At 39.5% G+C, this 27,014-nt stretch overlaps 1 protein-coding gene across 1 annotated transcript in view; it reads right to left on the minus strand.

Moving 5' to 3' along the window:
- Positions 1-974: 974 nt before the first annotated feature.
- The window catches only part of LOC111905823 (uncharacterized), a 32,616-nt gene continuing 6,576 nt past the window's right edge, over positions 975-27,014 (minus strand). Inside the window, exon 2 of the mRNA XM_023901543.1 lies at positions 975-1,376. Within this exon, the coding sequence (XP_023757311.1) occupies positions 975-1,376 (402 nt within the window). The remainder of the gene's footprint in view (positions 1,377-27,014) is intronic.

The following is a 27,014-nucleotide window of genomic DNA, read 5'->3' on the forward strand; positions in this document are numbered from 1 at the left end:
CTAACTCTTGGACTTCTTGACTGTTGGTGGTGCTCAATCTTGCACCCACTCTTTATCCAATGTTAGACTTTACATTGTAACCTTCGACTTAAAAAATCAATCCTTATTGGAGACTGCTTCTTCTTAACAAATTAATATAAGTGTTTTCCTTCAATTACCATAATAGACCGATGGATCATGTTCTAATGACCTCTCATCGTATGATGCAACGCATAGACTCAAGTCTTTTAGAGTCAAATTCCAGAATGGAAGTTTCCTTCCTTCATGTTCTAATATGATATAACCACATTCTAGCATGTAACACATCTAGCTACAAACTCTTACAACAATCGCAATACTTCTAATGATTGCTTCGATTATCTTTCACTTCAATCGTCTGGCTTAAATCAGATGTTACATCGATCTTGATTCTCTAAACCACATAACATACTCATCTTAGTCGTACTCTATTTGATATGAACACTAGGGTCGGAATGACAATCATCTTCTTATTCATTATAGAAACGATTGTAACGACATACATTAATTAAACAAAATCAATTACTAGCACCTTTGTAACCTTGTGACTTTCCTTGATCCAAGTGCGAGTCATGTGTTTTCAGTAGTATATGCCTCTACTATCTTTCAAAACTACTCATACTCGTCCCAAGTATTGTCTTGCAGTTCCTCAAGTCATCATACAAGTATTTCACATTGTCATTTAACACATCGGATAACATAACTAAGTTTTATATTATTTCTTGAAACGATTAGATAGATGTTCAAGTTCACCCTACACTAGACCTGTTAATAGGCTACACCACATGACACTATATATATATATATATATATATATATATATATATATATATATATAGCTACTTCATATCCCGATCTTTGGATATATATATATATATATATATATATATATATATATATATATATATATATATATATATATATATTCCTGATCCCTTGCATTGTCACTTGCTTCGTCAAGGATCATCTGGCTTTGGAGGCGCATTCGTTCTTGCTCCTTTATTTTTCTTTTGGCAGTCCCTAGAAATATGACTTTCTTCCTTACATCCATAACACATCCTCTTGTTAAATTCATTCGCGTAATGCCCAATTTTCCCACACTTCAAACAAGTCACCTTCCTACGATATTTTCTAGAGTGTTTCTTTTTGCACTTCTCACCCAATTTTTCATTACCACTTCCTCCTCCAGAGTTTGAGAACATGTAGTTCTTGTTGGACCTTAAATATCCCTCAAATTTCCTCTTGTCGCCAACTTCAACCCAGATGGCTGCTTCATGAGTAGTTTCCTGGCGTATTAGCACATTCGGTTCGTCGTTATTTGGTTGAAGTAAATGCATTGCTTCTTCCATATGACGATCCTGCATCATTGCTTTTGAAGGGTTTTGAGCATTCTAACACTCCTATGGTGTAGATGTAACCTTAGATTCTTTGGATCTATGTTTTCTCTAATTATACATGCAATATTATTTCCAAAGCATTAAGCCTACAACTAGCATACAAATGACATAAACATCATAGAAATGAGCAACATAATTAGCTCTTTGTTGTAGCTTGTAGTTTTGGCCTTTACGAGCTTAGCACCAATAATGTCAATGCCTCAAGTGGAATCACAACACACCTTTAGACGAAGGATGAATTTTGAGAGAATATGGTGTACACAAATCGGTTATGGCTCTCCAAGAACATTGGAGTCGATCTAGTCCCGATTTCACCAACAAGGGGTTTCTTATATAGTGTGGCACAACTAGGGTTACACCTTGTAAAACCTAATATGCATGACTTTCCACATTCCTTAGGCTCCGTGGGTTTTAACCTCCATGGAGTATCCATGGGTCACCACATGGGTTTAGCCCAACATAAAGAACTATGGATCATAAGCCCACTTTATAAGAATGAATGATTTACACAATCAATACCCATATATTTAACTACTCTCTTTTGATCACAAAATTAATACCATATTAATTCTTTATCAATACAAATTAAATAATATGATTTCGTATTAATATATTAGAACTTATAATATATTAATAAATCATAAATAACCTCTTATCAAAATTCCATCCTATCAAATTGTCCTGGTGATATGCAACCCAAATGGACGTAGCTTCTCTTGTCACACCCCTGAACCAGACGGCGGAAACGTCCGAGGGCTCGCGTGACTTTAATTGAAAATCATCACAGTGAATATAAATGAATCATAACATAAGCATCACACTGCATCAATATATTACAACTGGAATTGTTCACATCAAGTACATTATTTCATCACTACACATTCATAACCTAAATAGTTTGAGTACATTTAACAACATGACATCTAACATTACTTCTTTTAAATCTTCCGCTTACATGTTACCTGAAAATACAAGTTATTTTGGAAAAACGTCAACATACGAAATGTTGGTGAGTTCATAAGCAATGTTGTGGTAAAATGATCTGTGTATTTTGTAAAACCCAGAAAATCCGATATTTTCTGAAAAGACTTTTGAATATCAAAGTGTGAAGATCCATAAGTTGATGCATGAATGATTTTAAAAACATATATATATATATATATATATATATATATATATATATATATATATATATATATATATATATATATATATATATATATATATATATATATATATATATATATATATATAACGGTATTTTGTAATATTGTTATAAAGTTTCGAACAAGTAGTATTAAATTCCCCGGAAAACCCGTTGTTTTCCGATGTTGAAATGTATTCGTAATTACTGATTTTTGTATTGTCTTAAAGAATGATTATTGGTTAATCCATATTATATACCTTCCTAATTTTTATCTACTTTGATTTCTCGTAAGCCTTAACAAATGAAGAGAAGAGGAGTATTATGTCCCACTACTATCGTAAGAACCTTAGGCTGTCGTAGATGCGAAAGACACCATGGTCCAACTCGCACTTGATTACTGTACCCTTACTAGCTTTTCTCACGGGACACTTTGGCCCACTAGCACATAAAACTATTGAAAGTCCTTTTCTAAAATATTGGGTCATTGATGGCCCAATAACATATAAGCGTTATCCCTTTGGGTCCAAAGATCATGTTGGTGGGCTTGCGAGGCCCAACAAGTATACTTTGAAACTCATAAGCCCAAAGTTTGTAGATTTATTCCTTTTGGTCATCACATATCTATTTGAGAGTTTTGTTTTAGCGATTGTTGTTTTGTATTGATTCGAGACCGAATCAATTCGTTTATAACGATATTTGGTATTGAAGGTGTATTTGTTTTTCGTTTTCTCGCTAGTCGGATATCTTGTAATTTGTCTTAATGAATTAATTTGTTTAGAAGTATGACTTTGACCTTTTCACTACCTTTCTTTTATAAAAATAATACTTTTAGTCCTTTGTATAAAAGAATTTCATTTTTAGTCCTTAAAAACATTTTCTTGACACTTTTGTATCATAAACTTGTTGAAAAGACATTTTTGGAATTTAAAAGCATTTTTGACCTTTGAAATAGTTTTATTTCACTTCATGTCCCCTGTTTTAAAGAATGTTACAATTCAACCCCTTAAAACTTTAATTTTCGCAATTTTTGGGCTTATTGGGCCGAAAAGCCCAAACTTATCCCATTAAGCTAAATTTTTGCATTTTAAGTCCTTTGAAAATTATAATATTCAGGAAATTGATTATAGAAATTGTTTTGGCTCTTTTCACCCTCAAGAAAACCGTGAGTTTATAGTTTTTAACCCAAGTTTTGTATTTTTGACAATTTAAGTCCTAAAATGGGTTTTATGTTAAAATATATCCCTGATAACCTTTTAAGCTATTTTTATTAGTTAGTTTAGTGTAAAATAATTTAGTTGATGTTTGTTTCTTTTCTCATGTCATAAATCTCGAATTATCACCCCTTTTTGTTCGTATTTACCACAAAAACACATAATATCACACATACATGCATAAAATCACACATAGCATACACATACACATAGATCTACACATTTTCTTGTATTCTCCCCCATAAAACATATGAAAAACCGAAAAGGAGGGGTATGAAGCTCACCTTGAGTTGTAGGTTCGGTTGGAAGAAGAATAGAAGAAGAAATTTCGATCCTAGCAAGTCTTCTTGGAGGATTTCGAAGTTAGATGCTTCTAAGGTGCAAGATCACAAGATTGAATGGATTCAGAAGAGATTTTTTTGATGAAATGAAGTAGCTAGATCATGGATTTAACATCAACTTACCTTAGTTAATGTGTTTGTGGGAAAAATCCCCTTGAAAGCTCTTAAATCTCGAAAGTTTTGAAGGAGAAATGAGAAGATGTTCTTGAAGACTTGGAGAGAGTTTTAAGTGTTTTGTATGTGTGTGTTTTCCCTTGCTCCCGGCCGAAGATAGAATAGAGAGAGAAGAGGGAGTTTTGAAGTGACCATGCATAGGAACATGAGAAAAATGCATTGTTCTCCGATGAACAATTGTGAGGTGGCATAAGAAAAAGTCAACTCTTTCTTTCTTTGTGGGCTTGGGCCGAGATTTGAGAGGGAAAGAGGAGATTTTTGGGCTTTTTGTCCTTAAGCCCATATTCTAGTTAAGTTAGATGATGCTTGACTCAAATGAATCAAAGTATAATTTTTATGACCTATTAGGGCTAAATTAATTTGGTTGTGACGCATTAAGGCCCAAAATATTATGTTTCATGTATATGAGTCCATTTAGGGCCCATTAGAGAGTTCTAGATTGAAGATGGATAATTAGGAAGTTTATTCGTCCATTAGGCCCAATAAGGAATCCTAGTCCAAAATGAACTCAAATTGGAATTTCAAAGGTTTCCAATACTGTTTGAGATGTTGATAGGATTGGATTGACAATCTTCCAAGCTTGATCGTTTAACCTGTTGCAAGATTAGACTTGTAATATGTAATATTAGGGCAAAACGAATAAATAATGAGATACGTCAATTATGGAGTGACGGCTCAATAAATATCAGTTAATGCGGAATAAACCCTAATCGCTTCTTTCACAGAAGAGATGTGTATGAATTACACAGCCTCCTGCTCTGATACCAATTGATGAGTTTATCAAACTCTTAGATCGTTTAGATCTTATAACAGGTAAATCACGAAAGCAAAAACAGTAATGTAAAACTCAAGAATGAATCTGAATGTGTTGAATTATTCAAAATAAATCAATCCTCAGCAGAGCTCGATGAAGAACTTCCGCTTTAGAGGATATTAGGGTTACAAAAGATAAGAACAATGAACGCTATTAAATTATCTCTCAAAATCTTACGTTCTAGGATGCATGCAAGCATCTATAAATATAAAACCCTACAAAGTAACTCACCGATGGACAGGATCATACCGGAGATTAAATGGACTAAATATCGAGCCCAAGACGCAACACCTTCTGGACCTAACAATCTCCCCCTTTGCGTCAATTGGAGCGAGACTATCACTTCTTCTTGCTGGGTCCAGCTGCTGGAACTTTCTTAGTCGTTTCAAAAAGACGTGGGATGAGAGCAAGGATTGTCTGTCTGAAGCGAATGTACCACTGGATCATGTCATCGAAGTACTTCTTGTCGTCTGCTAAATTCTGCTTGCAACAATGAATGATTCCCAGAACGTGTTCCAGGCATGCAATGGTGTATAAATGTTTGTTTGCCAAAACGAACAGGCATTTTTGGCCTTCATTCCTTGTAAACATGACATAATTTCGTTTCGGGTCAATCTTTCCCATCTGCATCATGTTCAAATCACTAGCTGAGCCAACAGGTGAGATAGTGGGCTTTTTCTTGAAAATGCTAGCGATCTCCTGATCCATCTTGGCAACTTCCATAATGTAGCATACAAGCATCCTTTTGAAGTGATCAATAATCGGACTATACTCTGTTTCATTTGTAAGGAGGATGTTGTGCAAAATAATCCAATCATGTGGATTTAGGTTGGGAAGATCAGCAAGCGATATGGCATGTTCGGTCTTAGCAGAACCCCTCAGCACCTTGAACCGAACGTTCGTGAAGTTCCCCTTTCGAAACAGCTTGAGGACCCGAATGTTGACAATCTTCTGAGTGCTCCAAGTTTTATACTGTGGTTGGGCAGACTTCAGATATAATTCGACGAGATCCCTATCAACCTTTGGATGAGGATGAGGGATATCAACAACGTTATCAAAGGCATGGAAGATGAAGGCCTTTCGGGTCAGTGGCATGTCAAACTGTGAATCGACCGAGTTGATGCGATCCAATGAAATCACCGGTTCACGCCACAAAATGCTGGGAGTTTCAATCGCTTCTTTCAACAGCTTCTCAAGAGTCCATGGAGGAAAAATGGTTTTCCTACTCTCAAGAAGGTCATGAGCCTCTTTCATTTTTCTTTTAGTTGCCTCAGCCTCTCTGGCAACGCGAGCGCTCATATCAGCATCTTTATCACGACCTTGCTTCTTTAAGAGATCTGCAATCGTCTCTTTATCATCATCACTATCTTCATTAATTTTCTTCCCTTCGGTGTGAGCTGTCATTATAAAGTAGAATAACGACGTGTAACATTGTGAGCCACAACACTTTCATTACTTCCAATTCCATTGCGAAAAAATGCCTTGTAAGGAATGAAACCAGAATTGTGGAAAATCAAAAAAGATTTTCGTGCTTAGTGTATAAAAGAAAAAGAAATAAAGCAACACATATGTGGGAAATTGTGATGTCAGTAAAGACACGAAACAATGGATACCGGGCACGAATATCTTCCTTCAAGGTCAAGAGAGACCTTAAAGTGTTTGTTTGCTTTCCCGTTGAATTACGATCAGACACTTATTGAGAAGTGTTGAAAGACATCTTTTAATCAGGCTAATTTGGGTGGCTTTTGCTTCAATTCAGAATTCCTGATCTTGACATAAGACAGAAATAAACTGAAGTACTTGTGAGACCAATGCAGTCTGTTGAACAAGTAGGTGTGAAGAGAATTTAAGTGGCATGGTGAAAATATTTGTAGGTGAAATCTCAAAAAAAATTAAAACTGGATTCCAGGGGAAGAACTGTTATGGGATTTAACAATTTCATAGGAATCACACAAAGAGAAAATTCAGAGATTTCAAGGTACAGCCTCAAGGGTGAATTCGTCAATTCTGTAGTGAAAACTAGAGCAAAATTAATTGTTCACTGTCAATGCATAGAAGGTAGTGAATTTTGGGTTTCACTTAGCACGTAGTGGCACGAAGCTAAGATCATGAACACAGAAATTTGTACCCATAAACCTCAATGATAATTTTTGAGAGTCTCAAGGGTTACGTGTATGAGATTGAAATATGATGGAGAAAAATATTTGAGATGGTGTAAGGAAACCAAAGTACCTCTGCTGATAAAATAAGGACCAAGCAGAAAACTCTTATCTCATGTGAGAAGAGAGTAAGGTAGCTCATGATTAGAATAAATATAAAAGCCTAATTGGGAAGACAATGTTTGTATATACCAAGTCAATAAGGCTATTATTCAGAATCAGGTGAGACTTTGGACAAATACAGCAACATGCTTTTAGGTACACTTAACTAATAAAAGAATTCGCCCACAAATGTCCACACATAGAAATTAGCGAACGCAAACAAAAGAAAAAAATATTTTTGGAGTTTTTGATTTAAAGAAAGAAAAATAATATATTTTGGAAACAAAAAAACAAAAACAAAAAGAAAAATTAAATTTGGAACCGAACCCGAGCGTTCGGTCTATTTTGGTTAAGAAAAAAAATTTGAAAAATAAGAGAGATGAAACTGAGAAAAAGTATACATAAAGTTTACAACCAAAGAGACTACCTTTAAGTGATAAGAGAAGACAAGAGAATAGGACCAAACCCGAGCGCTCGGTTCATTTTGGCACACACGTGAAACGAACCTGAATGTTCGGTTCATTTCGCTTCTAACTTTTAGATTGGAGAAGTAATTTTTGGTACTGACTCTGATTCCATCATACCAAGCCCTTGTAGAATTTTATTGAAACTTGCTTCAGGAAGAGCTTTGGTGAAGATATCAGCCAGTTGATCAGTGGTTCGAACAAAGTGAATTTCGACGTTTCCATCTTCCACATGATCCTTAATAAAGTGATACCTCAGTGCTATATGCTTGGACTTGGAGGGATGCACTGGGTTATGACAGATCCTAATTTCGAAGTTAGATGCTTCTAAGGTGCACGATCACAAGATTCAATGGAATTAGAAGAGATTTTTGGATGAAGTGAAGTAGCTAGATCATGGATTTAACAGCAACTTACCTTAGATGATGTGTTTGTGGGAAAAATCTCCTTGAAAGCTCTTAAATCTCGAAAGTTTTGAAGGAGAAATGAGAAGATGTTCTTGAAGACTTAGAGAGAGTTTTAAGTGTTTTGTATGTGTGTGTTTTCCCTTGCTCTCATCCGAAGATCAAATAGAGAGAGAAGAGGGAGTTTTGAAGTGACCATGCATAGGAACATGAGAAAAATGCATGGTTATCCCATGAACAATTGTGAGGTGGCATAAGAAAAAGTCAACTCTTTCTTTCTTTGTGGGCTTGGGCCGAGATTTGAGAGGGAAAGAGGAGATTTTTGGGCTTTTTGTCCTTAAGCCCATATTCTAGTTAAGTTAGATGATGCTTGACCAAAATGAATCAAAGTATAATTTTTATGACCTATTAGGGCTAAATTAATTTGGTTGTGACGCATTAAGGCCCAAAATATTATGTTTCATGTATATGGGTCCATTTAGGGCCCATTAGAGTGTTCTAGATTCAAGATGGATAATTTGGAAGTTTATTAGTCCGTTAGGCCCAATAAGGAATCCTAGTCCTAAATGAACTCAAATTGGAATTTCAAAGGTTTCCAATTCTTTGTTGACCATTTGTAGGGCTAGAATGAAGTATTTGGTGAAGTCTTGTTGTTATAGAATAAGCATCATGCATGCTTTCAGGTTATTGATTCATAGTTGTTATAAGTGTTGTAATTACAAGGAACCAAAATTTCTAGTTGTGACATCATCCCCCCGTTAGAGGGAATTTCGTCCCGAAATTCTTTTGAAAGCTTGATTTGAGAAAGCGAGAATAGATGAGGGTACTTCTGCTTCATTTGATCTTTGCGTTCCCATGTAAATTCTGGTCCACGTCTTGCGTCCCATCGAACTTTCACGATCAGAATGCGGCTCTGCTTGGTATGCTTTAACTCTTGGTCCATAATTTCAACCGACTCTTCGATGAACAGAAGATTCTCATTGATTTCGATTTCCTCTAATGGAATGACGAGAGTCTCGTCGGATAAGCACTTCTTCAAGTTGGAGATGTGGAACACAGGGTGTACACTGCTGAGCTCGGCGGGTAGTTGCAATCTATAAGCCACTGGACCGATTCGGGCAAGAATCTCGAAGGGTCCAATGTATCGAGGGTTCAGTTTGCCCTGCTTCGCAAAACGAATCACTCCTTTCCAAGGAGAGACTTTTAGTAACACCCTGTCTCCAACTTCAAATTCCAAGGGCTTTCGTCGTTTATCGGCATAGCTCTTTTGTCTGTACCGTGACAATTGCAGCCGTGCTTTGATCTGAATTATCTTCTCAGTCATCTCGCATATGATCTCCGGTCCCGTTAAGGCGTTGTTTGGTGTTTTCTCTCTCGCTAACTGGGTGTCTCCTACCTCGGCCCAGCACAACAGTGATCTACACTTGCGCCCGTATAATGCTTTGAAAGGAGCGAATTTGATGCTCGAGTGATAACTGTTGTTATTCGAGAACTCGATAAAAGGAAAGATGGTATCCCATGATTTTCCAAAGTCTATTACGCACGCGCGAAGCATATCTTCTAGCGTTTGGATGGTTCACTCGCTTTGGTCATCCGTCTGTGGGTGGTAGGCAGTGCTCATGTCGAGTTGTGTTCCCATAGCTTTCTGAAGCAATTGCCAAAAGAGTGAGGTAAATCTACTATCTCTATCTTAGATGATAGACACAGGTACTCCGTGGAGTCTCACAATTTCTTTGATGTAGATTCTTGCCAGGCGCTCCATCTTGTAGGATTCTTTTATTGGTAGGAAATGGTCGGATTTCGTTAGTCTATCAACTATTACCCAGATTGTGTCCAAACCGTCCGTCTGTTGGGTTTTGAGCATTCTAACACTCCTAAGTGTACATGAAACCCTAAATACCTTGGATCTATGTTTTCTCTATTATACATGCAAATATGAACATCCAAGGTATTATCCTAATCTAAGCTATAAAACAATGAATATAACAAGTTAGAGTACATACCTCTTTGATGCAGAATGTCTTCATGAAGCTTGAGTGCCTAGTGCCCCAAGTGTGACACCTCAAATGGTTCACACAACATCATATGCTTTTGGAATAACCTTGAGAGAAAATGTAGAACACTTGAAATCGGCTAGCCCTTCTCTATCTTACATAGTGGCCAATTTTTCCAAGAGTATGATCTTTATATTGTGTTACAATTAGGGTAAACCCTAATTGTCACGACTTTCCATTTCCTTGGATCCATGGGTTCAATTACACCATGGAGCATCCGCTGGGTTTTAGCCCAACTTGATAATCTGTGGAGCATTAGCCCAATATACAAGTATGGATGATTTACACAATCAACCCATATATTTAATTAGTCTTCTTTTGATCACTTAATTAATCCTAGATTAATTCTTGATCAATACTAATTAAATAATCCTATTAATATATTAAAACTTATAATATATTAATAATCCTTAAGTGTTATTTCTGTCATTATAGTCTATCCAAATGCATGATGCCATTCAACCCAAATGGACCATGCGGGTCGGGTCAAGTCTTACCAATTATAGTTATGGACTTAGACATTAATCCAACAGTCTCCCACTTGGATAAGTCTAAAACTATTATTACGTATGACTTCAAGAACCGACTGGCAATCGTAGCTCTCAAAAGCTTCTGTTGAACTCTGACCTTGTAGATGAACTCTGACCTTTGTCGATGACTTGTCCATTAGATAAGGGTTCATATATTCCTCCATTCTAGATATCATATGGACTAAGACATGGATTATAATCATTCTCTCTGTCCATTTGTTGTTTCCCGATTTCCGATTTATGACGACTGACTAATTGAACAAATCAAATCAGTCCTGGCCCGACCGAGCACTTCCATTTGTCATCATCAAATCATCGAGGGGCCCACAGATATTGCTTTTATCCCTATGGTAAAAGGAATGGATAAACGTCGACTCATATGGCTTGTTCTACTATTTGTTGAATCATACACAAAGACACGTTTTATAGCACCGAGTTACCAAATGCGTTTTCGTGCAATCAATGTACAACCAACTCATAGTAACAACTCATATCTCTAGGTTTGAAGAATATAAGATATTATCGTCTCATGATCACTCGTGATAAAATCCATGAAGTGATTCCAATGAGCGTGGGTTGAATCCAATACTCAGAACTTATGAGCACTCATGAATGTTGCAGCACCACCTTGTCCAACATCTTAGACCTCTACAAACCCAACCCATGACAGTCTTGATTCATATCTACTTCCAACATATGACCGACTGTGGATGGTTTGAATAACTTAGTCAATCAGAATAATGACCTAGTTATTCTGGAAGTCAAAACGTGCAAAGTGAAACACAATAATAATCGAATCCAATATGGTCTCAAAACTTATGAATATAACTAAAACACCTTTTATTTATCACCATATGATTACACATTATTCATTGTATATTGTTTCATCTATCAACTTTATTCTTGAATTAAAACAATAGTCGTCCCATGCTCCAAGCATGTACACTATGTTTTTCTAAACACTAGGCATGCCATACACCAAGTATGCATACTATGTTTGTCTATGATCTTCACTTTCTGAATTAGATCAATTGAACATAAATCCAATGATCCCCTTTTCACAGTCCCAAATCCTTACTACAAATGCAAGAATTCCAAATTCATGCCATTTACTGAAATCTGTTCGATTCTAAACTTATATGCATTGATCTTCTTGTAATGATTATGCACAAAGTCAGAAAGACTTGACAACAACCATTACAGAACATTCCAAAAGAGATTAGCTCCTTGGAAACATCCTTCTTGCATTAAGTTTCCTAATCTTACACAGATTGAATAATTTCTAACTTTGAAACATTTCCAGATTCCATTTTGACTATCACTTCTAAACAAGACTTGCCTCCTTACAGATTATGTCAATATGGTCCTTCCAGAATTATCACTATACTTGCAACTGTCCTTGAGCAACCAATCTTTGGTAAACCTTAGATTGTCCTCGACAATTGTTTAATCCTTTTAGTCATATCCAATTCTAGACCTTTTCCCTTCTTAATGCCCCAGGCATTTGTAAATTTTTAGAAAGGATGAATATAGCACATGTAATCGAGCCTATATCTGAAGCATATGGGACACGATTCATGATGTCTCACATAAAGACTAAACCAGTCTTTTGCTATAATATTTTCATTTCTATTTGCCAAGTTCTCATAATTCAAATTATGAAAAGGTATGCCGTAATCATAATCGAATTTTAGAACGCAAATAATGGACCCATATATAGAATGTTCTTATGTTGAGCCATTCCAACATAACATTCATATATATATATATATATATATATATATATATATATATATATATATATATATATATATATATATATATATATATATATTCTTGACTAAATACGATTAAATCCTCAATCTAAGCTTTTAGATTTAAGATGAAGTATAATTTCCTCTCCCTTAATTATAGCAAAACAACTTTTTCCCACGTGAAACCTTTTTTTTTCTATAACTAACATTGCTAACTTGCAATACTTATCATAATTATCATGCTCCCACTAACATGATGATTATTAGCATAACACTTTTGCTCCCACTAGCTTTGTCATGTACTCAGAAATCAGTTGACTTTCTTACCAAAGTTCAGATTTCTGATACTAGATTGGTTTGATAAAACTTTATCAAAGTCATACACCTTCCCTTAGATAGCACACTTGTGTGTCTAAGCAATTATGAAGAGGGATTTCGTAATCATAATGGTGAGACCTTTTTGCCACTTCTCACAAGTCCAGGTTAGTGTGCCGGTAAACCACACACGCTCCACTAACGACTTTGAGAATGCAAATATTACCATTGCTATCTAGCTAAAATCTACTTAGTGCAAGTGTTTCCTCACCATCATTTTCATGAATCAGAGAGAAAACTTATGACACTTAGATTTACTGGTGTATGTGTTTTTATCCATGTGAATTGTCAAAACCATAGTCAGAAGACAAGGATAATGACAAATCCAAACTCATATGGACTGAAGTCAATCTTAATTTCTTGCGACCTGGCAGCTTAGGGGCCTACCATTGCTACCAAGTTGTTGTGCAACAAATTGAGAACTCTAAGAACTCATATGCAACGCCAACTTTAACTGGAATAGGCACAAAATATGTCAACACGATAGGTTATAAACCTCAAGTAGTGTGCTAGTGAAGAACTTCAGGTTTTATTCTTGATTAGTTCTTGAGACTTTCAAGACCTTTAAGACTCCCACTGTCCTCTTGACATATAATACTTTCTTGTTAGATATTCAAGAGATAGTGTGGATTCTAATCAAGACAAACACTTCACACAATTGGCCTAAGTTGGTCTTTGTTTTATCCAAAACATCACAACTTACCAATTTCAAACGTACAAGAGTAGAAAACTTTTGCACTTACATTTGACAAGTGTTTTAAACCTTCTTTAAGACATGTCACTCAAATTACAATCTTGGAGTATGACTCTAAGACTTGTATTGGAACGAAGTATGACTCATCTTCTTGATTTAACCATTTCAACAATTCAAGTTCCTCTTCTAAGTCAAAAGAATGCACTAAGATTTCCTTAGAGAACTAATTGTGCTATGGTTTCTTAATCATTAAGATGATCACAAACTAATACTAAAGTACTCTCCCATCTTTTCAGATTTGAGAAACTTTTATCTTTCTGCCTAAGTTGATTCTCTTATTCGCTCTGCCTTACATTGGAACCTTTTCCAATGTCTCAGAATTACACATAAGCTTGTAAGTATAATCATATTTACCGAGCTTTAGTAAACTATGACGATTAGTCTTATCGATCTTTTGTGGTGGACTTAATCAGTGCACAAGAATGTGTACTCGATCCCTTAGTCCCTTACTTGACTCACACATCCATGTGAACAAGTAATTAGTCTTAATTTTCCAATACTTGAAAGTTCTCATTCATCATGCTATACAACTTGCATGATTCCAAGTTCCGGTCCAATTGAAACTTGGGTGACGAGAATCTTTCCTTATTTGGTAAATTTAGACACTACCACAAATGAAATAATCAAATTCATGTTTCCAATCTTGCTCTTAATGGAATCCTATAAGCAACAAAAATTTTCACAGATGCCATTGTAAGGATATTTTAAAATAAATAAAATAAGAAATTTTCCTTTTATTTTAATACTTTGCGGAAAAACTTATCCTTACAATCCATTTGAAAACTTGTTGTTGTCTATTCCTAAGCAAAAATATCATAACTCCTAGGAAGTAGCTCAAGAATCCAATCTTCAAACTATGCGATAGAAATCCATCTACGCGATCAGATTCAACATATTCTTTCTTTAAGTTTCTTTAATTTTCTTTGATTCTTAAAATATCAACATGTGAATCAGTCACATCATGTATCAAGAATCTCAGAATAGAAACTTAGCAGAGTTAGATAGTGGATTTTACCTGAAATAAAGTCAAACTTATTGACTTTACCATCCTTAGGTAAAATTGGCAGCTTCGCAACTAATGCCCCTTCCTTTGGCAATTTAACATATGGAAGCTTTGGTAATGGAGCATGGGACTATCACAGACTTAGCCTTTCTCTTTACCATTTGGTCAACCGAGTTGACTATGGCCGATCCCTTTCCATTGGGAAGAGAGAGCCTTACTGGATATCCAATGTCATCATTGTCAATGTCCATAAAGTTTTAGGAAGTTGATCTTAGCAAATGGATAAGATCATTAAGGGTCTTGTCTTAGTCTGTTTCATAGGAGTCCCAAAGGAACTCACTATGAGACTTAGAAAGTAGTTGAGCCACCAACTTTCTCAAGACTTTGACACCCAACTCTCCCGGCTTGTCAATATGTGACTACATCTCCAAGATGTGATCACACATAGACCTTTGCTTGCCAATAGGGCTTGAGTGACCTTAAACTTTTCAAGAACTTGTGGGTTAGGGAGAATAATTGGAGGAGGTAAAAGAAGTATGATTTCCATGGGACATCATCTTCATTTAGGAAGCTTGTTTCAAGAGATTTGGGAAGTTCATAAAGGTCTAAACCAGACATCTTTTGGGAGATATTCAAGATAGTTGATCTAAAGTCCTTAATATGACACCCAATATGAAATATTAAGGCTAGGACCCAACACAATATTTTTATAACTTGGAAGAGGGACGTCGTAATCCAAGCTATAAAATATTTGAATGTAGGTGAATGACGATTCACCAATTTCCACCAAGATAAACGAAATGTATTATTAGGTTTTAATTGGATTTGAAACTCCTAGATCTTTGAGATTCATTGAACTGTTCAATGACATGTTTCAATCTTGAGTATGCCCTTTAGGTTTTGTGACTGGGATGCTGAGGATCACAAAACAAGGTGTGAAGTAACCATGCAAATTACTTGGTACCCTTCAGTGTTTACCCCTCAATCGATGTGCCGGTTAACCACACACGTGTTGGATTAATGTCTAAGTCCATAACTATATTTGGTATGTACTTGACCCGACCCGGCATGGTCCATTTGGGTTGCACTTCACCGACACAATTTATATGGATAGTCTTTTGAGAATAGTATATTTATGATTAATATTAACATTTTACAAGTTCTAATATATTAATATGGAATCATATTATTTAATTAGTAATGATCAAGAATTAATTTATAATTAATTAAGTGATCAAAATGAACTAATTAAATATGGACTCTTTTATATATATATATATATATATATATATATATATATATATATATATATATATATATATATATATATATATATATATATATATATATATATATATATGGAATGGGCCAAGTTCATTTAGGTTGGGCTAAGCTTTCATGGATAGTGCATGGAGTGTTTAACCCATGGATCATATGAAATGAAAGGTCATGGGTTTAACCGTAGTCTGCATACTATATAAAGATGCCATTGGTTGGCGAAATTGGCACTAGTGTGGGTACACTAAGAAGGGCTAGCCGATTTCACTCGAGAGAACCAAGTATCCATATTATCTAAAGTCTTCCAAGGTGTTTTGGTGATTTGTGATTCCACTTGAGGCTTCCACACTATTAGGGCTAAGCTCTTAAAGCTTGAAGGCATCAAGCGACATCAAAGGTATGTCATCTAACTAGTACTTTGTAGTATAAGAGCTTCATAATATGCTACTTAGGATTAAAGCCTTGGAAAGTTCTTATTTGCATGTATAATAGACAAAAAACATAGATCCAAGGTTTATAGGGTTGCATGTACACCATAGGAGTGTTAGAATGCTCAAAACCCAGCAGTGGTATCAGAGCCTAGGCTTGTTTTCAATTATACTTGATGCAAATTGCTTAAAAATGCTGAAAAACTCGATTTTCTGGCTTTCTGGGCATTGGACTCGCCGAGTCCACTGATGAGCTCGCCGAGTCCAAGAGTAAAATCATCCTACTCGCCGAGTAGGTTCATACACTCGACGAGTAGGAGCCCCAGACAGCATATTTTCGAGGTTTTTGGCTAGAAATGGATTAGGAACAATACCCTAAGTTGTTTTTGAACTTATAAACTTGTTGTTGATGTGGTAATGTTCATGCTAATCCAATTTCAAAGATAATTGTCAATAGATTCATGTTTTGAATTAGTTTAGTGATTAGGCTAATTACATGAAAAAGTTTGACTTGAATTATCTTGTTCTCATGAGTTGCTTAGATTAATAAAAAGTTATGTGCAATTATTGTTTTCAATCCAAATTAATCTAAGAGTTGATTCTAAAATGTGTTTTTGTAACTTGTCCTCAAGTTATATGAAAAGTCACATTTAAGTTTCATAAACCTCATAAAAGTTGGCAATGGTTACAAAAGATGAAGAGTCTTTTCCTTAAGTTATGGAGGTTTAAGAGTCACTTCATTAAGTAATAAAATATGTAACCTTAATTAATTCCATAAGTTACAAAATAAAGAAAAAGTTACATTCTTTAATAATTTAAAGTCTTCCATAACTTGTCCTCAAGTTATGGAACTTGAAGAGTTTTTGGATTAAAACTACTTTAAACACATAAGTTTTGGAATAGTTTCACTTATGAATACTTTAAACACATAAGTTTTGAATAGTTTCAAAACTTGCCCTCAAGTTTTGGAATTTGAAAAGTTTTCACTTATGAATACTTTAATTCCAAGTTAGCCCTTATAATTTTAAAAGTTAAAATTCAACCCTTATACTTTATAATATTATAAGTTAATAATATATATATATATATATATATATATATATATATATATATATATATGTGTGTATGTATATGAGTAAAGTCAGTCTTACCATTAGTAGGCCTCATTCATGAAGCCGGTCTATAAGGGGGGTATAAGGTTACTGCCTATAAAATGGTAGTTTAATGGGTGTCCACTCTCATCCACCGCTTCCTTGACCGGTGGAGGGTCGTTAGCCAAACGGGTAGGACAAAGACTATAAATTCTCCATTCATTAAAAGCATTAATGATAAATACTAAGTAGATAAACCTTTTATAAATACCCAATCTTAGTTACTTAGGAAAATGTGAATAAGGTGCTAATCCATGAAATTACACTTTGCACTTTGTTTAAGTCGGTTAGTGGAGCGTGTGTGGTTAACCAGCACACTAACTCGTATTTAACAAGGTAGGCAAAGGGTAACTTAATGTTTATCATAGTATCTATGGAGCGTGTGTGGTTAACCGACACATTGATTGAGGGGTAAACAGTTAAGGGTACCAAGTAATTTGCATGGTTACTTCACACCTTGTTTTGTGATCCTCGGCATCCCAGTCACAAAAACCTGAAGGGCGCACTCGATATTGAAACATGCCATTCAACAGTTCAATGAATCTCAAAAGATCTAGGAGTTTCAAAACCAATTAAAACCTAATAATACATTTTGTTTATCTTGGTGGAAATTGGTGAATCGTCATTCACCTACCTTCAAATATTTTATAGCTTGGATTACGGCATACCTCTTCTAAGTTATAAAATAGTTTGTTGGGTCCTAGCCTTAATATTTCATATTGGGTGTCGTATTAAGGACTTTAGATCAACTATCTTGAATATCTACCAAAAGATGTCTGGTTTAGACATTTATGATCTTCCCAAAACTCTTGAAACAAGCTTTCCTAAATTAAGATGATGTCCCATGGGAATCATACCTCTTTCACCTCCTCCAATTATTCTCCCCAACCCACAAGTTCAAGGTCACTCAAGCCCTATTGGCAAGGCAAGGTCTAGGTGTTATCACATTTTGGAGATGTAGTCACATATTGACAAGCCAGGAGAGTTGGGTGTCAAAGTCTTGAGAAAGTTGGTGGTTCAATCACTTTCTAAGTCACATAGTGAGCTCCTTTGGGACTCCTATGAACCAGACTATGACAACACCCTTAATGATCTTATCTATTTACTAAGATCAACTTCCTAAAACTTTATGGACATTGACTATGATGACATTGGATATCCAGTAAAGCTCACTCTTCCCAATGGAAAGGGATCGGCCATAGTCAACTGGGTTGACCAAATGTGTAACATCCCGGAATATCCACAGTAAAGTTGAAGGGCTAAAAGAGTAAATTGGGAAGGGGAACTCGGCGAGTCCATAGGTGGACTCGGTGATTAGGGTTGTGACTTTGGTCGCGTGTAAAGTGGCCGACTCAGCGAGTCAGCGGATGGACTCGGCGAGTAGGCGCTGAGTGGAGAAAACCCTAAATTCGGAGGATGAGCCCTATATAAAGAACATAACATCCTTTCCCCCAACCTCTCTACTCTCTCTTAAGTCCAGAAACCCTAGTTGTCATGTGTGAGAGGATCAAAGTGCAATTGGAGGCTTGAAGAAGTGATTGTTGAGGAAATCTTGAAGGTTAGGAGGCTTGGAGCAATGGGCTTTGCTTAGATTCGGGTTTCATTGCTGTTGGGGCTTCCTTTTGAGGTATTATCTCGTTCTTGGGCTGTTATTCATATAGATGCATCATTTTGGGGTTTTTGGGGAAACATATCTTGTGATGTATTGGAGTTTAGAGGTTAGATCTGAGGTTGCTACCTCAGATCTGGAATGGAAAAGGGTTAGAATGCATAAAAGTCCCTGTTTATGAGTGATTGAAGGAGCTATCTTGTCCCAAACCCAAACCCTAGAGTGAAAATGCCTAGATCTCCTTGGATTCACGTAAAGTTTGCCACTTTACGTGATGGATGGCCTTAGGAAAGGTAGATCTATGGTTTGGATCATCTGCATGGCTTCCAAAGCCTCGGTATGGATTCAGACCCGGTGGTACTCGGCGAGTCACATGGGTGGACTCGGCGAGTTGCTTGAAGATAGGCTAGAACTTGGCGAGTTGGATGAAGATGGCCTAGAACTCGGCGAGTTGGAAGAACAACTTGGCGAGTAAGTTGAAGATAGCCTTAGACTCGACGAGTCAGTTCTTGGACTCGGCGAGTCTTGTCGAAGAGTCCCAATCTTGTCTGGTTGAGCCGAGAATCGGCGAGTCAAGGGATAACTCGGTGAATTGTGTGTGAGTGGACTCAGAGTTGTTGGGCTCGGCGAGTCTCGGGGTGACTCGGCGAGTTGAGTTGCGGATTGGGGAATTTCTGAGCATGGGGACTCGGTGAGTCATCGGGTTGACTCAGCGAGTAGAGTCAGTCAGGGGTTGACTTTTACTTTGACCAAGGGTTGACCAATGATTTACAGGGGCATTTTGGTAATTGTTGGATATTGTTTTGAGTTCAGTACCTTGGTGGTTGTCTAGTGGTGGAGATCGTATCAGTGATCGGAGCAGCTTGGATTATCTGTTCAGTCGGCAGTTTCGAGGTGAGTTATCCTCACATCCTCACTATATCAACATGGTCTAAGGCACCAAGGCCGGCCCTTTATCGGATTGAGATCCGGGTATTTGTTGTATGTTATTGCTTTGATATGTTGCATCCTGGTAGCTAGGATGGTATATGTTAGAGACCTGGTTGAGATCAGTATCCTGAGATGTAGGGTGATGCTATGCTAGTGACCGGTTAGGTCGGTATCCTGGTTAGGATGATGGTATGTTATGTGATCTGTTTAATCGGATTGTTGACTGTGAATTGTTATATGCTTGTATGTTTATGTGCACATGGTTGTTTGGATTGGAGTTGGGTTCAGGCGGGCCCTGCTTTGTGCTGTAGGCCAAGATACCCAGGGCGGACCGGTTGTTCTGAAGGCCCAGGGAGTAGTCCGGATAGGCTGTAGGCCCTAAGAGGGCAGACCAGACGTGCCGAGGCTCTGAGAGTGGACCAGGCCGACTGAAGGCCCGGCGCGGGCGGACCAGTCATACTGTAGACTCAGAGAGTGGACCGGGTGGATTGAAGGCCTGGTGCGGGTGGACCAATCACACTGTAGACTCAGAGAGTGGACCGGGTGGATTGTAGGCCCGGTGCGCACGGACCAATCACACTGTAGACTCGATGTATATGGCTAGACTCGGAGGGTGGACCAGGTGGACTGTTGGCCAGTGCGGCGGACCAGTCACACAGTAGACCCGAAGTGCATGGCTGTTATGTGATCGGATATGATATGGCATGCTATGCGTGTATGGTATATGTGGTTGGTATTTTGGGGATATCTCACTAAGCCTTCGGGCTTACAGTTGTGGTTTAATGTTTTTCAGGTTCTTCAGGAGACCGTGGCAAGGCAAAGGCGTGATCGTACCGCTCCTCATGTTTATGTTGTGATGAGATTCTGGGAATACTTTAATTTAACTGTAATGAAAACCTTTTTGTAATAAATTAATAAAATCGGGGTGTTTTTGAAAAGTTTAAATTGGTTGGAATTTTTAGAGTGTTACAAGTTGGTATCAGAGCCTTGGTTTGAGTGAATTGGAGGAACACTCGTGTGACTCCAGTCTCAAATAGAGGAGAGTTTTCAAAAGGGAATTTAAAATGGTTTTCAAAATGAGTAAAGGAGGACGTGGAGGTACGATCAGCCGAAGCCAGTAGGTAACCCCAAAATACCATACATGATATTTGTTTTTGAGCTTTGTTAGAACAACATGCTAGTGCTAGGCTAGGGATCTTCAGGATTTCATGATAATGCTGCCTGATTGGTGATGCCTGTAGCCTACGGTTTCCTTGTAGGAGATTTCCAGTGTTCTTCTAGTGGTGAGGGTTGAGCGCTTGTTTGTATGTTTCTCTAGGGCATTGTGGTAGTACTTCATACAAATATGGGTCGGTGTGGAAGGTAGTATGGGCCCGTACTACTGAAAGAACAGGACCCATACGCGTATCAGGGAAACCATGACGTCTAGTGTGGGGTTAAGAGTTGGTTCCTGGGTTAGTGGGAAGTGTCTGAGATTTTCTGGTGTTATTTCAGTATGGAGATTCCGAGACATGCTGGGAGTGGATCCGGATCAGGATCGGGAGCAGGAGAGGGAGTTTTGGGCGGGTCAGTACCGCCCGAGGTTATTGGTCAGATGAGCACGTGCGAGTTGGATGCGAGGATTCGTGAGATCCTGCATGATGAGGTTGCTGCGTTGTTCCGGGCCGAGTTGTCGGAACTGTTTGGGTCGATCAAGATCGCCATGGTTGAGTATTTTGATGAGCGCTATGCAGCTCTCACAGAGACGGCTGTCGTGGCGGCTACAACGGCTGTAGCAACGGCAAGGGGAGGAGCTGGTCGGGGTTTTCAGTATTGGGACTTCGATAATACAAAGCCTCCCTCCTTTGATGGAGCTCAGGACCCGATTGTTGCTATGAGATGGTTATCGGATGTGGAGGGGTGTTTTTTCACGTGTTCATGCCTTGCTGATCAGAGGGTGAGGTGTGCTCTGAACCTGTTGAGGCTCGGGGCGAAGGATTGGTGGAGATTGACCACGGAGTCGTATTCGGATGCGCAAAGGGCTGCAGTTTCATGGGATCAGTTTAGAGAGATGTTCAACACTTGTTATCTTCCGCGAGTTGAGAGAGAGAGAGAGATTGGCTCTGGAGTTCCTTGAGCTGAAGCAGGGTTCGGAGTCGGTGACTGAGATCACCAGGATGTTCACTAAGAGGGCGATGTTCTGCCCTGATTTGGCTTCGGAGCAGGCTCAGATGTCTCGATATCTGAGCATGCTCAAGAGGGATATCAGACAGTTTGTGTCTACGCAGAGGTGCGAGACTTTGTTGGAGTTGCAGGAGGCCGCCAGGCGGCGTGAGTTAGAGATTGAGTTGCAGTTGCGTGAGCTGAGGCAGGCTCCGGTGCAGTCGCAGCCGGCGCCAAAACGGTCTAAGACCGTTGATTCTAGAGTGGGAGACCTGAGTAGCCACACTTGTGGGAAGTGTGGGAGGATCCACACCGGAGTTTGTAGGTCCGGTGGTGCATGCCACAAGTGCGGAAAGGAGGGGCACTATGCGAGGGATTGTCGGCAGTCAGCGCCGGTTCGGGATTTGAGGATTTGTTATCATTGTCATCAAGTTGGACATTTGAGGGTCAACTGTCCACTGCTCGTTGCAGGCCCGGTGCAGGATCCAGCACCGGCCACTTTGAGGATCACGGGTGGAGGTCAGGGTGGAGCGGAGCCCCCAAGGGCTCAGGGTCGTGCTTTTCAGCTGACAACAGAGGAGGTCAGAGCAGTGCCGGAGGCAGTCACGGATATGTTTCCTTCTTAATGTCTTGATTATCTTGTGGTTATTGTGGAGTATTGTTTATCTGCTAGTCTTATTGTGTGGTTTTCAGTGTGGTATTTGTTGTTCTTTGAGGGTTATGGTTTGGTTATGGATCAGTGTTGGGAATTTCGTTGGTTATCATTCATGAGGGTTATTAGTGGAAATTTGGCGTTGGTCGGAATGCCTGGTAGCATCTGCTTTCTGAGGAGTGGTTCGCTGCAGATTGAGTTTCTTTCGAGCGGGATGATCGGTGTGGAAATGTGATTTTTATGAAGGTTGCTAGTGCTAGTGGGAATCAGTCCGCGTGTAAGTGTTGGTTTTGTGCAGGGTTGTTTTGGGAGGTCGGTGATAGCAACCGGTGGTTGATAGTCAGTGCCCTACGTGGGGGAGAATTGGAAAATTCTCTGGAAGATCGATGAGTATGTGAGATTGTTGAGCTGTCTGGGATTCAGCAGTGTTCTGTCAGCCAAGAGCGTAGGCTGGTATGAGTAAGTGGCAGGCATGCGGGGTCGGGATACAGACCTAGGGCATTTGATTGTGGAAGGCCTGGGATCGGGTCGGGATCAAGTAGGTATGATAGAGATAGAGTTCGGAACCCCTAGAGGGCTAGAACAGTATGTGCGGGAGGATTTCTTGGAGAGATAGTTCGGAATGATGAATGTTAGTTGAGCGGCCCGGATAGACTGAAGGCCGGTAGGCGTACCAGTCCGGCCGAAGGCTCGGAGAATGGTCCAGCCAGACTGAAGGCACTCGAGGGCGGTCCGGATTGGCTGAAGGTTCTGAGAGTGGTCCAGATTAGCTGAAGGCCTGTTAAGGCGGTCCATCATGCTGAAGACTCTGCAGGTATTGTTAGATCGGTTCGAGGATGTGTATGTTGCAGTGTGATAGCATTAGAAGGTCTGGCCCCGGGTATTGATTTTGATCAGTGAAGATAGTGCGTGGACTCAAGAGTCCTGGCGAGCAGATTCAGAGCATGTGTGTTGCATGGATAGCAGTTATGCTATAAAGGAGTGGTGTAGCGTGGGGCGAGCATCGTGGCACTTGTCATAGTGACAAGGCGGCCAAGTGGATTTCCATGGTAAAGGAAAGAGAGAGGAGTGTAGCTCCGAGAGGGAGTGCAAATTCACGGAAGTGAAAGCAGCAGCGCAGAGTTATGTTTGGAGTAATCCAAGTATGGTCATTGAGCAGCGTGTTTGCGGCAGTGGAATGGAATCACATCCGGTTTGGGATGTCTGCTGAGGTCGCAGAAGGAATTCCGCGGGTGTAGAGCCAAGAGGGCTTAGAAGGGATGCAGGGAGGGAGTCTTGGGCTCTCAGTGTGATTCTGATCAGGGAATTGTGTATGTAGTAGTGGTTCATCCTGGGGGATGTTTGGATATGTCATCAGTGTAACGGGTTTTCCCAACCCGAGGGTGCTAGAGCTAGTTCAACATGTGTATGTGATTGCAAGAGGAGAACTCATGGGAGTTGCCCTGAATAATGTGTCTTTCTGTCAGTGGAATGGGTAGAGTTGGACTCGAATCGGGAATCCGGTGGTGCATGGTTATTTCTAGCTCACATGGGTCGCGTGATGGTTGCGATTTAGAGCAGTGTTGCATCATGAGTAGTACTCAATTGTTAAGTGGGGTTATCAGAGGGTGAAGCCGGTGGCTGGCTTGAGACGGTGGTCAGGACACCGTAAGAAATGAGAAAATGAGTTCAAGTTTCGATGATTGTGCCTTGAGGAACATGGTCTGGTTAATGCCAATTGGCGCGTTGCGGGAGTATTTCTAGAGTTGACTTGCCGCAGGCTTCGAGGGAGAAGCCTAATTTAAGTGGGGGAGAATTGGAACATTCTGGAATATCTAGAGTAAAGTTGAAGGGCTAAAATAGTAAATTGGGAAAGGGAACTCGGTGAGTCCATGGGTGGACTCGGCGAGTAGGGTCGCGACTTTGGTCGCGTGTAAAGTGGCCGACTCGGCGAGTCTGCGGATGGACTCGGCGAGTAGGCACTGAGTGGAGAAAACCCTAAGTCCGGAGGATGAGCCCTATATAAAGAACATAACATCCTTTCCCCCAGCCTCTTTACTCTCTCTTAAGTCCAGAAACCCTAGTTGTCATGTGTGAGAGGATCAAAGTGCATTTGGAGGCTTGAAGAAGTGATTGTTGAGGAAATCTTCAAGGTTAGGAGGCTTGGAGCAAGGGGCTTTGCTTAGATAAAGGTTTCATTGCTGTTGGGGCTTCCTTTTGAGGTATTATCTCGTTCTTGGGCTGTTATTCATATAGATGCATCATTTTGGGGTTTATGGGTAAACATATCTTGTGATGTATTGGAGTTTAGAGGTTAGATATGAGGTTGCTACCTCAAATCTGGAATGGAAAAGGGTTAGAATGCATAAAAGTCCCTGTTTATGAGTGATTGAAGGAGCTATCTTGTCCCAAACCCAAACCCTAGAGTGAAAATGCCTAGATCTCCTTGGACTCACGTAAAGTTTGCCACTTTACGTGATGGATGGCCTTAGGAAAGGTAGATCTATGGTTTGGATCATCTGCATGGCTTCCAAAGCCTCGGTATGGATTCAGACCCGGTGGTACTCGGCGAGTCACATGGGTGGACTCGACGAGTTGCTTGAAGATAGGCTAGAACTTGGCGAGTTGGATGAAGATGGCCTAGAACTCGGCGAGTTGGAAGAACAACTTGGCGAGTAAGTTGAAGATAGCCTTAGACTCGACGAGTCAGTTCTTGGACTCGGCGAGTCTTGTCGAAGAGTCCCAATCTTGTCTGGTTGAGCCGAGAATCGGTGAGTCAAGGGATAACTCGGTGAATTGTGTGTGAGTGGACTCAGAGTTGTTGGGCTCGGCGAGTCTCGGGGTGACTCGGCGAGTTGAGTCACGGATTGGGGAATTTCTGAGCATGAGGACTCGGCAAGTCATCGGGTTGACTCGGCGAGTAGAGTCAGTCAGGGGTTGACTTTGACTTTGACCAAGGGTTGACCAGTGATTTCCAGGGGCATTTTGGTAATTGTTGGATATTGTTTTGAGTTCAGTACCTTGGTGGTTGTCCAGTGGTGGAGATCGTATCAGTGATCGGAGCAGCTTGGATTATCTGTTTAGTCGGCAGTTTCAAGGTGAGTTATCCTCACTATATCAACAGGGTCTAAGGCACCAACGCCGGCCCTTTATCGGATTGAGATCCGGGTATTTGTTGTATGCTATTGCTTTGATATGTTGCATCTTGGTAGCTAGGATGGTATATGTTAGAGACCTGGTTGAGATCAGTATCCTGAGATGTAGGGTGATGCTATGCTAGTGACCGGTTAGGTCGGTATCCTGGTTAGGATGATGGTATGTTATGTGATCTGTTTGATCGGCTTGTTGACTGTGAATTGTTATATGATTCTATGTTTATGTGCACATGGTTGTTTGGATTGGAGTTGGGTTGAGGCGGGCCCTGCTTTGTGCTGTAGGCCAAGATACCTAGGGCAGACCGGTTGTTCCGAAGGCCTAACGACCGGTCCGGATAGGCTGTAGGCCCCAAGAGGGCAGACCAGACGTGTCAAGGCTCGGAGAGTGGACCAGGCCGACTAAAGGCTCGATGCGGGTGGACCAGTCATACTGTAGACTCAGAGAGTGGACCGGGTGGATTGAAGGCCCGGTGCGGGCGGACCAATCACACTGTAGACTCAGAGAGTGGACCGGGTGGATTGAAGGCCCGGTGCGGGCGGACCAATCACACTGTAGACTCGATGTATATGGCTAGACTCGGAGGGTGGTCTAGGTGGACTGTTGGCCGGTGCGGCGGACCAGTCACACAGTAGACCCGAAGTGCATGGCTGTTCTGTGATCGGATATGATATGGCATGTTATGCGTGTATGGTATATGTGGTTGGTATTTTTGGGATATCTCACTAAGCTTTCGGGCTTACAGTTGTGGTTTAATGTTTTTCAAGTTCTTCAGGAGACTGTGGCAAGGCAAAGGCGTGATCGTACCGCTCCTCATGTTTATGTTGTGATGAGATTCTGGGAATACTTTAATTTAACTGTAATAAAAACCTTTTTGTAATAAATTAATGAAATCGGGGTGTTTTTGAAAAGTTTAAATTGGTTGGAATTTTTAGAGTGTTACAAAATAGTAAAGAGAAAAGCTAAGTTTGTGATAGTCCCGTGTACCACT

This window comes from Lactuca sativa, chromosome 7, assembly GCF_002870075.4.
Source record: "Lactuca sativa cultivar Salinas chromosome 7, Lsat_Salinas_v11, whole genome shotgun sequence".
Lineage (NCBI taxonomy): Eukaryota > Viridiplantae > Streptophyta > Magnoliopsida > Asterales > Asteraceae > Lactuca > Lactuca sativa.